General features: G+C 42.6%; 1 protein-coding gene across 1 annotated transcript in view; it reads right to left on the bottom strand.

The window, feature by feature from the left end:
- The window catches only part of AUTS2 (activator of transcription and developmental regulator AUTS2), a 1,108,719-nt gene extending 1,095,351 nt beyond the window's left edge, over positions 1–13,368 (bottom strand). The window contains exon 1 of the mRNA XM_040634983.1: positions 13,060–13,368. Coding sequence (XP_040490917.1) covers positions 13,060–13,368 — 309 coding nt within the window. The remainder of the gene's footprint in view (positions 1–13,059) is intronic.
- Between the last annotated feature and the right edge of the window lie 355 nt (positions 13,369–13,723).

Genomic DNA, 13,723 nt, shown 5'->3' with positions numbered 1-13,723 from the left:
TCGAGCCCCACATCAGGCTCCTCTGCTATGAGCCTGCTTCTTCCTCTCCCACTCCCCCTGCTTGTGTTCCCTCTCTCGCTGGCTGTCTCTGTCTCTGTCAAATAAATAAATAAAATCTTAAAAAAAAAAAAAAAAAAGAAGTTACTCCCTAGAATAAACAAAACCAGACAAGACAAAATACTTAGGAATCTATAGTAGAAAATAAGTTTATGCCCACAGTCACCTGTTGAGAGGGTGCCAGTCTCTTCTCCAATTTTACCCTTCTGCTTCAGGGGGCCATGGGATGAAATTCATGAACTAAGGATATGAAAGGGTTTAGTATAAGGACTGGCACACAGTAATCCTCACCACTATGAGCCTGAACCCTTGCCTTGGACAAAAGCTTAAAATCTACCTGAGCAATGTGACCTGGGAAAAGGTCAGATTTTAATACAGGGATAAACAGTGAAAGGGGGAGAGAGGGAGGGAGAGACCGAGAGAGAGAGAGAGAGAGAGAGAGAGAGAGAAAGAAAACTCAACAAATACACTTGCAGATTATATGAGTAGCTGCCACCCACCGTGAGCGCCAGCACTTAAAAAGAAAATAATTTCCCCCAAAATGGTTAGGTACTCTCCCCTCCCTAAATCCTATTATTACAGCTAGAAAAATCCTTTGTAACCAAGACAGTTTTCAGCAGCAAGGAACAAATGGGGTCTACAAAAAACCCATCTGCGACTCTCTCACAAAATGACCCTGTATTACAAAGAAGGGGAGAAAGGGGCGAGGAGCACAAGCTTTCAGGTCAGGTATAAACCGCTGCATTTCCTGCCTCTCTCGTACTGACCTTGGGCAAGCTGACTTAACCTCTCCCATCTTCAGCTTCTTCAACTGTAAAATAGGGAAATCTATCTTTTTCTTTCTCTTTTTCTTCCTCCCTCCCTCCCTCCCTTTCTTTCTCTCTCTCCCTCTTTCTTTCTTTCTTTCTTTTTTCATGAGGTAGCTCCAAACAGATAATGAATGTAAAATTCTGAGCACAATGCCTGGCCCAGGATAAATAAGTAAACAGTGGCTCCCTTTTCATAAATGTCTTTTCGTGGAATTTTTTCATAAATAGGTTAACTGTAAATAAGCACTGAGTACCTACTATGCATGGATTATTGAGTAAAGGAAGCAACAATCCTGAGAGCTTCAAATATCCCAAGAATGATATATGTAGGCAAAGTACAGAGGCTAAAGGTACAGAATAGAGGAAAATAAAACAATATATTAGAAATTTGGGGGGGGGGGGACTCTGGCTCTCTTTTCCAAGGTTCTAGTCATACTCCCAAGTGACACACAATAAGCCATTATGGAGCATATAACAGACCAAGAAAAAATTAATAGCACTTGAACTTCCCACCAGATCCCAAATAAAACACAGGGTACATTGTGTCATGGTCAATGCTTCAAAAACTTCTTTAGGCTGGCCCCAAGATCTCAATCCATGGGAAAATCATTTCAAAATAATGAAATACTCTCAAAGCTAAGACATAAAGCATTTCTCTGACCTAATCCATATCCCACATTAAGACTACCAATAAATGTTATCATCATCACCATGATCTGTGATTCTGGGAACAAAACAGTTGCAGATAAAATTAATTGTGGGTTGAAATACAGATAAAAGGATGGCCTTATTGGATAGGTGTTGAAGTATGACTGATTTGAAGGAGTAAGCCGCAATTTTATTTTTCAAGAAGTGATCAAGGGAGCTAGAAGCAGCGTAGATAAGCTGAGTTAAACAGTTTCTGATACTTTCAAATATTGTATGAAACTACTCTTAAATGCAGGAAATACTTCTGGAATCAATATTTAAAAACAGTTATGTTCCTTCAACTAAAAGTGACCTGGAACAATCTGGTCCAGTTCTAAATTAGACTAATAAAGCAAATTTGAAAACAACACAACTGTCTAACATCACAGGTTTCCACATTCAGGTGTGAAATCGCACCTCCCAGAACAGAGGCTGAATTATCCCCCTGCCTCTCACCTGTAATTATCATTTGCTGGGCCCCCAGGTGGCTCTCAGCCACCACATCTCCTCCTCCCCTCATGTCTGGACATATAAACTCCCTCTGGGGCGTCATACACTATGGGGGTGAGAAGGAGGACAAACACAAAAACTTCATGCTGGCTTCGACAACTTCTGAAAATATCTATTTTCAGCACACAGTATAAGAGCAATTTGACAAAATGAAAACACCCTATGTCAGCATGGCAAAGGATAAGAGTTTTTCAAAATAAAAAGAGCAAATTTACTTCACCGTTCCTGTAGAGGCCAGCTTCTCCCATTAAGGCCAATTCCAAAAATTTAGCAAAAGATCTTTCATCAGTTGAGAGGGCATAATTAAATGTTTTGATTAAAGCATTTTCCTCCCCTGGTTAACAAGATATAACAGATGTCACTGACTTCCCTAATAACAATACAGCCCTGCATTTGGCATCTTTACAATTTTAAATCTGAACTGTCATATCGAAAAATTATAGGTAGGGTGTTTCTATACAATCATGACTCTGAAGTGGTTATGACATGCCTGGACTCCCCCAAGGAACAGATAGGAAAATCATATTTCATATTCACAGCCACAAGCCCTCCTTAGCATGCACTTGAAAACCGCCCTCTGAAATGTGAATGATGCGGGCTTATTCAAATCACCACCAATTATTCCTGGAAGCACCGATCAAGTGAGGTATGAAACCTGAACAGAAAATGCAAATCTCACAGTTACTTTCTTCCAGGAACACAGGGAACACATGCAGAAAAGTGTCGCAAGGAAAGCAATGCCCATCTAAAGAGACCCGCTCTACCAAAATCCCAGCTTCCCTGCAGAGAGGAGTACTCTACTTGATGCTTAAAAAAAAAAAAAAAAAAAAAAAAGACTCATCTTTTTCACAGTAAGATTCCCTTGCTGCATTTGAGCCAATTTATAAAAATTCAATTTACACCAATTTTGTTAACATATCAGTTCAGAGTGTGACTAGAGATACGTCTGCATTTTAAATGGGAGGTAGCCTCCCTGATTGAAGTTCAACCCAAACATCCTGGTTTAACAACTCCATTAATGACATCTAGCACAGATCTAAAGATTACTCAGCCCCTTTGTCAGTCGCATGTGTTATTTATAGCAGTATATCAATCATGTCTCCTTATTATTTCCTACTTTCTGGTCCTAAGCTATTTGGTCTGCCAAATTAATACATTCCATTGCTGCTGCAAACCTAAACAATGCTTGATAAAAGATTAATAAAATAGTTGGGTTCTCTGCAACCACACACACACCCAGGGAAATTCATCAATGTCTTTTTATTTGCATATTTGGCTGACTGCCCCCTTCAGCAAATATGTGAGGCACAATGCTCAGGTATCCTGGTTTATGGTTTGCATTTAATTCAGGGTGTCAATCTGCTTCTGTTTTAATTACATCCATCTTGATATGTTATTACAATCTCATGAAAACTTCTTTTCATTATATGAATGGTTATAAATATATACACATGACAAACAGTTGTTATAAATTTTCTGGTTCAGCAATAAACAGGCAAGATGCCTTAGCCAACACGTCATATGGATTTAATATTTTGAGTGTTTCTTCTTCAGAAGAAAAGTTTGGTTGAGACTTTAATTCAAGTATACTCCTAAATTCACTTCAAATATTCTGCTAGCAATGCCATAAAGTGGCTCTGAGTTTCTCTGGGTTACCAGGCTGAAGAAAATACTATATCCAAATAAAACACGTTAAAATTTTAAGTAGCCCATATTAAGGTCATCTTATACCCAAATAATTATTGCATCTTTCCACTGGACATTCAAGAATGAGAAACCCTCACATCATCACTCTAATATTTACTTTTTCATCTACGTCCTCATTATGGGGAGGAGGAGAGGATTTAGAAAAGACTAATGCACCCACAGAGAAAAGCCAATGAATTACAGGGTGATACTCTGGGGGGGGGGGCACAATGCTCTCAGAAGGTTCTTGATACTGAGTAATAATCAGAAAATTTCTCAGAAAAAATAGGAAACTTTATAATCATGGGCATTCATCCTCGTTTCCATTATTACTTTTGTTTTTAAAAAACGTCCTTCTTAGGTTCCCGGTCCTTGGGAATCCAACTACAAAGCAGAAGCAGTCTCCTAGTTTCAGCGTTTAACAGTGAGAGCCAGAACTCCCAGTGTGATCTTGAGCAGGTCAATTAACCCCTCTGGGCTGTGTTTTCATTTGCAAAATGAGAGGTACAACTACATCACTAAAGACAACATCTGTGCCTCTAATGCCACTCCGGGCTTGGAAAGCACATCAGCCAACAATGGCTGGAGTGGAATGGATTAGAAGACTGCTCTAAAAAAAGCTGAGGTCCTAACTTTAGGATAACAGCTCCTAAAGATGTAGCTCTGCACATTAATCTCAAAATGTAATTTTGTCAAGTAATCAAATCCCCATAAGCAATGAGCAAGGAGCCAACTTTGCAATATGCAGCAATGCACAATACCAAACACCTGTTTCCCCTTTTGCCCCCGTGAAAGTCTAATTTCGCTTGAATGATACAAAATCATTTCTCAGAACAGCACAATCCAGGACCTTCAGTTCTTTTCGTCAATGGAACATGTACAGAGAAAGCAGGTAGAACGCTGGAATGTCTAGCATGTGGCTGGAAAACAAGTGAGAATCTAATCTTCAACCGTTGTTTCATTTACATCTTCATTCTTCCTTATGTCTTTTCTTACTCAGTTTTTTTACTAAAGAAAAATATTCACTGACCCACCTTTATTTAGCCAGCAACCTTTAGCCAGCAAGCGTAACCGAACAGGGACCCTAGCAATCAACCAAAAAATGTCTGCTTCGGTGTCACTACTGCGGGATAACTGCAATACTGGACTCTTAATTTCTCTTCAGGCTCTAAAATATCACTGCCATCGGAAACTTTGCAGAAACCTAAAATGAGGTCGGGAGGTTGGTGTTGTGCCACAGTAGCAGGTAGGTGGGGCGGGGGGAGGAAGATGACATCCCTCAGGTATCATCACAACTTGACCCTGGCATTGAACTTAAACCCTATCCCAGATCCATATATCCCTGCCAATGGAAAACTATCAGATTTCACCCATATAACCAAGAGTCACAATCTGCCTTAACAGGCTGTGCTTCTGTATCTAGCCCAGGTCATTTCAAAATGCCTCAGTTAACACCAGTTGCAAAGTACCTGCAATTTTAAGGCTTTCTGCCAAAACTGAATCCCAGCCTGCATTAGCCTTTTCATTACTTACAAACTGTGGGCTTTCCCCTTCTCTTCCCATGCCTCCGTTTTACTGCCCTTGGGTTTTCCAAGGCTCTTAATAAAGGTACCAAGGAGATATGACACCATGAGGTACAGTGGCAAGCCAAAATGACAGTCAAGTCTTTAAAAATATATTTGTATGTACCAGTTGGTAATTTGTGTTTGCTCAGGCAAACTCTAACCGGAGTTCAGATATGAATGAGAAATCAGAATGATGAGCTGTAACAGCCCAGAAAACTGTGGCAAGCAATTTACCCTCACATCAGAGTCCTCCAGACAGGTGAAACTCAAATAATAAAAGTGTGGAATTTTAAAGTTTCCGCCTTTCATCTACAACTTCCTAAATCCATTAGCTTTTAGCAATTGCATTTATAATGGATAGTTCTACCTCAGTAAAGGAAAAAGACAGAAGGAAGGGAAGTTGGGACGGAGGCATGGAGGGAGGGAAAGAAGGAAGGAAGGAAGGAAGGAAGGAAGGAAGGAAGGAAGGAAGGAAGGAAGGAAGCAAGCAGTGGGTAGGTAAGGAATCTAAATGGATCCCATGATGAGACTGCTATATACACTATTCTGTGAAATAAACACCTGCAAAGAAAAGCAGCAAGACACATGCTTTCAGGCTACAGGTCACCTTGCAAAGGATGGAACTGGAGACCTAAAGATGATTGAGCCACAGAAGCCCACACTTGCCTCATCTCCTCCTAAGCAAGCAAAGACACCTAGACTATGTGAAACCCAGTCTCCCCCTCCTCAGTTACTAACAGCATAAAGAGGACCTATTCTTTGTGACCTTACAATGATAACTTGCTGACAGCATACCCCCTACCCCGGAGGCTTGTTAGAAAAAATGAAGGAAGAACACAGCTCAGACCTGGAAAAATGAAAACAAATTCAGGCTCCCACCAGCCTTAAAATTCTATGCCCCTCTTCTAAAGGGAAAAAACAAAAATATCTGCATGCATCTACTCACGGAACAGGTACAGATGATATAAGAAAAACAGTTCTGACCCAGCGAACAATGTCCCTAAATTGTTTTTAATCCTTTCCTGTCTTGGGTTTCACCAAATTAATTCCTATCTCGCTCTTCCAAACTTCAATTATCTGAGAGTTTTCAAATCTCGATTTGAAAATCTACCTCATTTTTTCCCAGAACTTCCTAAAATAAACAGGTGCTATCCCATTACCAAGTTCTTTTTCCTGTATCTACAGAATATTAGGTTTAATCCTAACCCTGGGGGAAAAAAAAAGAAAGTGGTGTTTCTTGAGGAGAAAGAAAAATTAGCATGAGGCACCTTCACATAGTTAGGCTACATTTAATGTATTTGACTAATCACAGCACAGGGATAAAATAAAATGCAAAGCCACTAACCCACCATCCGCCACCCTCCACATATGGGGACGCACACGCACACACACACACACCCCTCCCATCAAGAAGTGCTACAGACCCTCTGTCCAAAAGCTTCCAAATCTTGTAGCCACAGGGACCTAAATTATTCCCTAACAGCTGGCCTCAACTATTATTTTCTGTTTGGGGCATATCTAACCCTAACATTCTCTCAAACCTAATAATCACCATTTATTTTTCACAATATATAGTACTATTGTACAGAAGTACAGAATCTTTATCACCCTCAATGCTCCTTGAATCGTGGTGAAAGCTCAGGTGTTTTTTTTAACCCCTTTTCAAGAAAACACTGTCAGAGGATCAAAGGCTAATCACTAACTTTGTGATTCATTTTTTAAATTTATGGGTTCATTTATAGCCTATCCTACTTCCAAAAAAGAAGTGAAGAAATCAGTCTCAACAAACAACACAAGCCACATGGACCCATCATCATACCACAATCTTCAACCTCATCTCACATAAGTACACCTGACTGATGCTCTGCCTCATCCAGCAAAACGCTCAAATTCAGTCCGTACAGTAAAATACTTGAATTCGTAACCACGCACATTATTCCCACTCTTCCTTCTACGAAAACTTTCTCACCACTTAGAAACACCTCAGATCCTAGGGCTACGCATACTTTCAGAAGTGAAATGCTGGAACTGACCCATTTACTCTGTAGTCCCATCCCAAACTTCCTAAGATAGAAAGCGAAAAATCCACCGAGAACGGAGCTCTACAGCTTTCCCTGGCTGTGGAGCAGCAGAAGGGTTCTGACCTTGCTTGAACTACCATTTCATACGTAAGCGAGCAAAAGGCAAATAATTTGAAACCTTTATTTTAACATCACTGTCAACCTTCTTTGTCATCCAACCTTCTTTCCCAGCCTGCTAAAAGCAGCCATACAGGAAACTAGAAGGGACCGAGAGACAATAAAACACACTGGCTGGAGGGCAGCTTGGTGGCATCATAACCACTAGCATCAGGGCTATTAATGAGAATCACTCACCAACACTCACCTCATGGCGGGGTTGCTAACCGTCAAGGAAAGAACTGACACCAGGTAGGACAAGGGAGCAGGAGGCAAAGTGGATTCAGCATCATTATTTATGTCTCCCCTTCCCCTTAGCACTCCCACTTAGGCAGCAGCCTCCCCTCCACCTCCAAACTTCTGTGCCTGATCTTCCAAGGCGTCTATCACCAGCCTGCTTGCCCTATTCTCAGAGACCACCAAGTTCCAAGATCTGGAAGGGACCTTGGAGATCTTTTCCAGCATTCCCCATATCGGATTATGGATTACAGTGCCAAGAATAAGAGCGCCCAGGAGTCAAATAAGTTTAGGAAATAAAGCACACCGCCTTCTCTGATATTCAAAATTCAAATCCGCATAATAAAAACTTTTAATTCTGGCAGAATAAGTCACCCATTTAATTTTGTCTTGCCCCTCAAGTTCCAAAACTACTTGAGGGTAGATCACATTTTTTTTTTGATCTGGAACACAACTTATGAACACCCAGCAGAGCTAGGTTCCCTTCTATTTTGGGTACCTTTGCTCTAAAATTAGTCTAAACCTCTCAACTAAGGGATGAAGAAAATTATGCTTTTAGAGAATAACTTCCCAAAGTCTGTCAACTAGTTAGGAGGGCCAAGCCTGGAACATGCGTCTGCACAGGTGTCCGTCTGTACAATTCTGTTAACTCATTTCTACCAGCCCTTCCTTGCCCCCAAGCCCTAATCAAATAGCATCTTCTCAATCCTCTTGTTTCTGTGCTTCTTCACTATTCCCTCTCCTTAGACTGCTCTCCCCATCCCCCACACCCTATCTTTCCAAATCTCTTTAACCTTCTGGGCCCCATCTTCACCAAGAAGGCTTCTCAAACACTTCAGCCTATCTCACTACTTCTTCGCTGAAGGCTCATTGCACTTAGTTGATATCAGACATTCGAGGGCCTGTTTCAAAATTATTTTATAGTCACTGGACTTAATTTATCAACTAGATACTCCTTCAAGATGCTACACATATTTTAGGTTTCTTGCCACTCTTTCTAGGCACTCCATAAATATTTGCTGATACAAGGAACATGACCAACGTAGTTTTTTAAACAACTGAAATAAGTGAGATTCGACCACAGTAAATTATGGTATGTCGTAAGCACATCGAATTCTGTACAGGCTATTTATGTTACCAGTGTGTAAGTAAGCCCTGAAATGAAGACCACATGAAAGTCTTGGTTTGATCCTCTAACCACCAGAAATAAGTCTTCCTTCATTTTCACAAGCCTGCAAAACTCCAACTGGCTTCCTGTCTACTAATCCCACTAACTTCATCTTTGCTTCCCTTGGTCAGTTTTACAAAAAGAAGCTGCCCTTAAAACCCAGTGCGTAACAGGGAGGGGAAATGATGGATCTGCAAAGTGAAATTCTCAGCCATGGTGTTCATGTGGCTTCCTAGTCAAGACTACACAGAAAGAAACCCAAATAAGAACAGAAAGGCAGTATTATCTGGCACATCAGGGTACAAACAGTACTAGAACCCCAACATTTCCATTTATATTTCATTGGCTGGAAGCCTTTAAAAAAAATGAGGCATGGTATCTGGGGATATTTGCTCTCAACCTATCATTCAAAGAATATTCAAATAAACAATACCATATCCAAATGGTAATTCTGCTTCTCAAATGCATAATGAAAAGAACACTACGTTCAACTTTAGCCTCCTCACCTACCCTCTTATCTTCTATCATGAGACTCTTCACAATCATATACTTGAACTTCAGGGCACAATTACTTGAGACAAGTGTCCCTGCAGAATATGAAACTACCTCAGCCAGTTCCACTGCCCATAAAATGTGGGACTTCTCAAACCACTCCTCTAGCTTTCATCACCTTAAATAAAAATCAAATGATAGTGAAAATAATCAACTTAAAAATGCAGGTTCTCATTAGGCAAGTTTCTTGCTTTTACTCCAGTATTAGTAAAACCATAGTTGAACTGGAACAGTTTTTATCAGCACACTTCATCAGGACTTAGGAGCCTCTTCTTTAAAAGGGAAGTCAAAATCAGCTACTCAGGACAAAATCATGGAGTCAAATAATGAATCCATTAACATTCTAAGTACGCAATTCTGCACTTTGCCAGCTACTGCTCTGAACCAGCATAAGCTACAAGCCTAGCTGTGCAAGCCAAGATTTCTGGTTTCTTATCACATCATACTAGCAGCAGCCTTGATGATACGTGGTGACAAGTGATTCCATTTCTAAACACAAGGCACAAAAACATATTAGGTACTTATGGTAAGTCTTGGCATCTATAATAATTCCTAACATTTACAAGCACTCCATTAACATATATTTCTGTCTAAGTTCATAGTTTACTCGCCTATTTCCCAATAAATCCTCATATTTCGTGGTGATAGTTCAGTAAATCTTGTAAACTGAGAACAGTGAGACACCAGAGGTTTTAATGATCACTACACACATATGTCTGACCATCCAACAGGGACACAAATGTGATAAGCAGCAAACAGATCAACTTTTCCCACCGAATCAGACATATATGATGATTTTTATTCCCCACTGCGTGTTTTTATTATGAAAAGTTTATTTATATCTTTCCTACAAAAGCCAAGCCTCTTAAATGTGAATACTGACAAGATAGTTGAGAACATTAGGGGATTGTTGTGAATTTATTTAGGGGTGATAATGGTACTGAAGAGTTTCTGGCGGGTTTTCTTTTTGAGTCATTACCATTTAGAGATACGTATAGAAATATTTACTTATTTCTCATATCCCATCTGGGAGGGGGGAGTAGATGGGATACAGATGAAAGAAGATGAGACATGAGTTGGTAGTTGTTGAACCTGGGTGTTGGGAATATTAGAGTTTATTTTACTGTTCTCTCTACTTTTATGTATGTTTAAATTTTTCTGTAAAGTTTTAAGGAATCTTTTCAAAAAGTTAAACCTTTTAGACCTACATACAGATATGTAGATGATATTTAAGTATGAAGGTAGCACAGCATTCAGTTAACCAAAGTAATCTGGGTTTTGAATCTGGAAAAGTAGCAGAAAAAATAATCACAGCAAGGAAAGGAATGTTATTAATGCTACACTCTGAACTTGATCTTTTCTAAAAATTAAAAGTTTTTTAAAACCCCAAAGAAACCAGAATGGGCACATTTTCTCTCAAAAGCTAAATGGATAGACGTATACATCCCAAGCCCAGTGAAATATCTATTTATTAAAAATAGAAACAATAAAAAAAAACTGCCTAAGTCATTACCTACCTCTACCTGGCTTTCAAAAATGTTCCTGGGAAAATGCAGGCCCCTCTTGCTTACTTACTGTGAGGGGCCACACAGCAACCCAGGATAACCTGCAGAAAGCAGAACCACTTGTAACCAGCTCTTACAAATAATGTCCTAAACCAACCACAGATAGCAATGGTTAACCAGATTCTAGGCAGCATTTCCTATTAGGATACATGCTGCCATTTCAAATCCTATCTCAAAGCAAGACAGAGAAACAGAGAAAGAGAGAGAAACAGAGAGGTCACACTGTGCAGTACCCTCCCACCTTGGCAAAGTTAAAGCCACAGTTAGAATTATCCTAATAAGTGGTGAGCCTCAACACTCAAAATAATTGTGTAAGATCCATTTTAGCCAATAAATCACCAGTTCTAGAACCAAAGGGTAACTGATTCAATCACTAACATCAAAATCTATGGCCACCAATACCACCACCACCGTCCTCCCTTCCTCCCCAATCACTGGCCACCATCCACCACCATCACCACCAGCAGCCCAACCAAAAAGCAGTTCAAACAGAAAAGAACAGCCCTGACAGGAAGGCTTCCTTTTTAAAAATATTTAAACCTGACATCCAAACACACACGCAGAACCGGCAATCTAAACCTGTACAGTTACTGCATGTGAGATTAAAGCTGTCATTAACAAAGCTTGCATCTGATCATCTCAAACAATACCATAATAACAGCAAAAAAACCAAAGGGAAAGGGAAAAGTTTCCTTCAGGAACCTGAAACCACCACATCAGGTGCATGAAATACTAGAAACCAACTCCTATCTGGGTTTTGTGCTTAAGAAAGCGGGACCAACTCTGCAGAATCTCAAAGCCTTCTGTGTGCGTGGTGTGTTGGGGGTGGGGACAGGGAGGTGAGGGGGGAGGAAAGGGGGTTACATCTGTAGAGGCCAATGACTGATGCCAGCACCCAATCTGATCCTTCCAGGTAAAGACAGTTTACCCCAGGCCCCTGGACAGTCTCCGTCTACCCAACACCCCCCCACCCCCCCAGGAGCCGGTAGCTGGCAGGAAAATGTGCATTTGGAAATGAACGCTGCAGGTGCCCAAGGAATAAAGAAAGACACACATACACATACACACACACACACACACACACACACAAAGCCAATCAGAAAGAAAAAAGAAAACACAAAAAAAGGAAAGGGAGAGGGACAATTCGGTGACAAGCCCTTCAGATACCAGCTAGGATTTTATTCTTTCCTCCCACCAGTCCTCCGTGGTGTACCTTTTTTCGTCCTTTAACCAAACTGCTCGTGTACACACACACACACACACACACACAATGTGCCTATGTGTATAGATGATATTATAATTAACCCTTTCTGTAATAGAGCCCCACATAGCATACAGAGAGATATTCCATCCTTTCCTCTCTTCTCTCCCCTCCTCCCTCCTTTCTCCCAACCGAGAGAAAACGCCCCCTTCCCCAGCTTCACCAAAAAAAAAAAAAAAAAAAAAAAGGAAAAGAAAAAAAAGGAGCAGGGGAGGGGAGCAAAGAAACCACAAAACCCCATCAGTCTCCAGTCCCGAGGACACCCAGACCCAGGAAAGGTATATACTATACAGACACACACACACACACACACACACACACATATATACACATACACACACGGACATATGGTTCTGTAGAAAGCACACAGAGAACCGTCCACGGGCGCCCCAAACCCAGCAAAGAGACTTCCACCAGCCAAGAAGCCATGATTGGGGAGGGAGAGGAGGAAGGAGTAGGGGCAGAGCTATCCGTGGAGGGGGGCGCATTGTTGTGATGCCTGAACCCCTTTCTCCCTGCCCATCTGCTGAGGAGGGGGTACAGGGAGGGGGCGCAGGGGAAAGGCGAGCGAGAATGAGGAAACGAGGAGACCAGGCACGGCTTTGCGATTCCCTCCTGCTGCCCGTCTGCCCGCGCCCCCAGCTCCCCCCCCCCAACAATAAGACCTCAGCCTAGACAGACAGACAGCCAGACAGACCGGAGCGCGGCGGGGGAGGTAGCGGAGCCAGGCGCAGCCGAGTGGGGTCGTGCATAAAGGGAAACCGGGGGGAGGGGGTCCCCCTTACCTCCAGCGCTTCAAAAGTGACAAAGCTGGTCATGGCAAATCCATCAATGATGTCCTCTTCGGCCGAGGTGGACTCTCTCCGCTTCCTCCGCGGGGGTCTGGGCCGGGACGGGGCGGAGGACGGGGGCTTCCCATTGTCTTCCTTGTCTGAGCCCGACGACGAGGCGAGCGAGGGCGCCCGGGTCCGGCCGGCCCCGCCGCCGCCGGCCGCGCCGGCCCCCAGCCCGCCCCGGGAGCGCCTCTCCCGGTCTCGCTGCGACCGCGACCGCCGCTTTTTGCGGAGTCCATGGCCCCGCGTCGGGCCATCCATGGCTCTGCCGCGCCGGGGTCTCCCCGCTCGCCGCCCGCCCGCCACAGGCTCCGGCCGCGGCCACACAAAAAAATTGACACCAACCCCTCCCTCCCCCTCCTCGGCTTCCCTCCGCCCCGTGGAGGGCGCGGGGGAGACGGCGGCCGAAAGAAGGGAGAGAGGGGAAGAAAGAGAGGAGAAAGAGAAGGGGGAAGGGGCGGAGAGAGGGAGGAGGGACGGGAGCGAGAGCGAGAGGCGAGGAGCCCAAGTGCGGGGCTCCCCACAGCACCGCGGGTCGGAGATTCCTGTGAGCAGCGCCGAGCAAAGTAATGGCTGAACACACAGGTCTCCTTTAGAGGCAAAAAAATAACTCACC

This window comes from Ursus maritimus, unplaced genomic scaffold, assembly GCF_017311325.1.
Source record: "Ursus maritimus isolate PB19 unplaced genomic scaffold, ASM1731132v1 scaffold_2, whole genome shotgun sequence".
NCBI lineage: Eukaryota > Metazoa > Chordata > Mammalia > Carnivora > Ursidae > Ursus > Ursus maritimus.
Note: the sequence above shows the minus strand (reverse complement) of the source record. Positions and strands in the feature narration are given on the sequence as shown.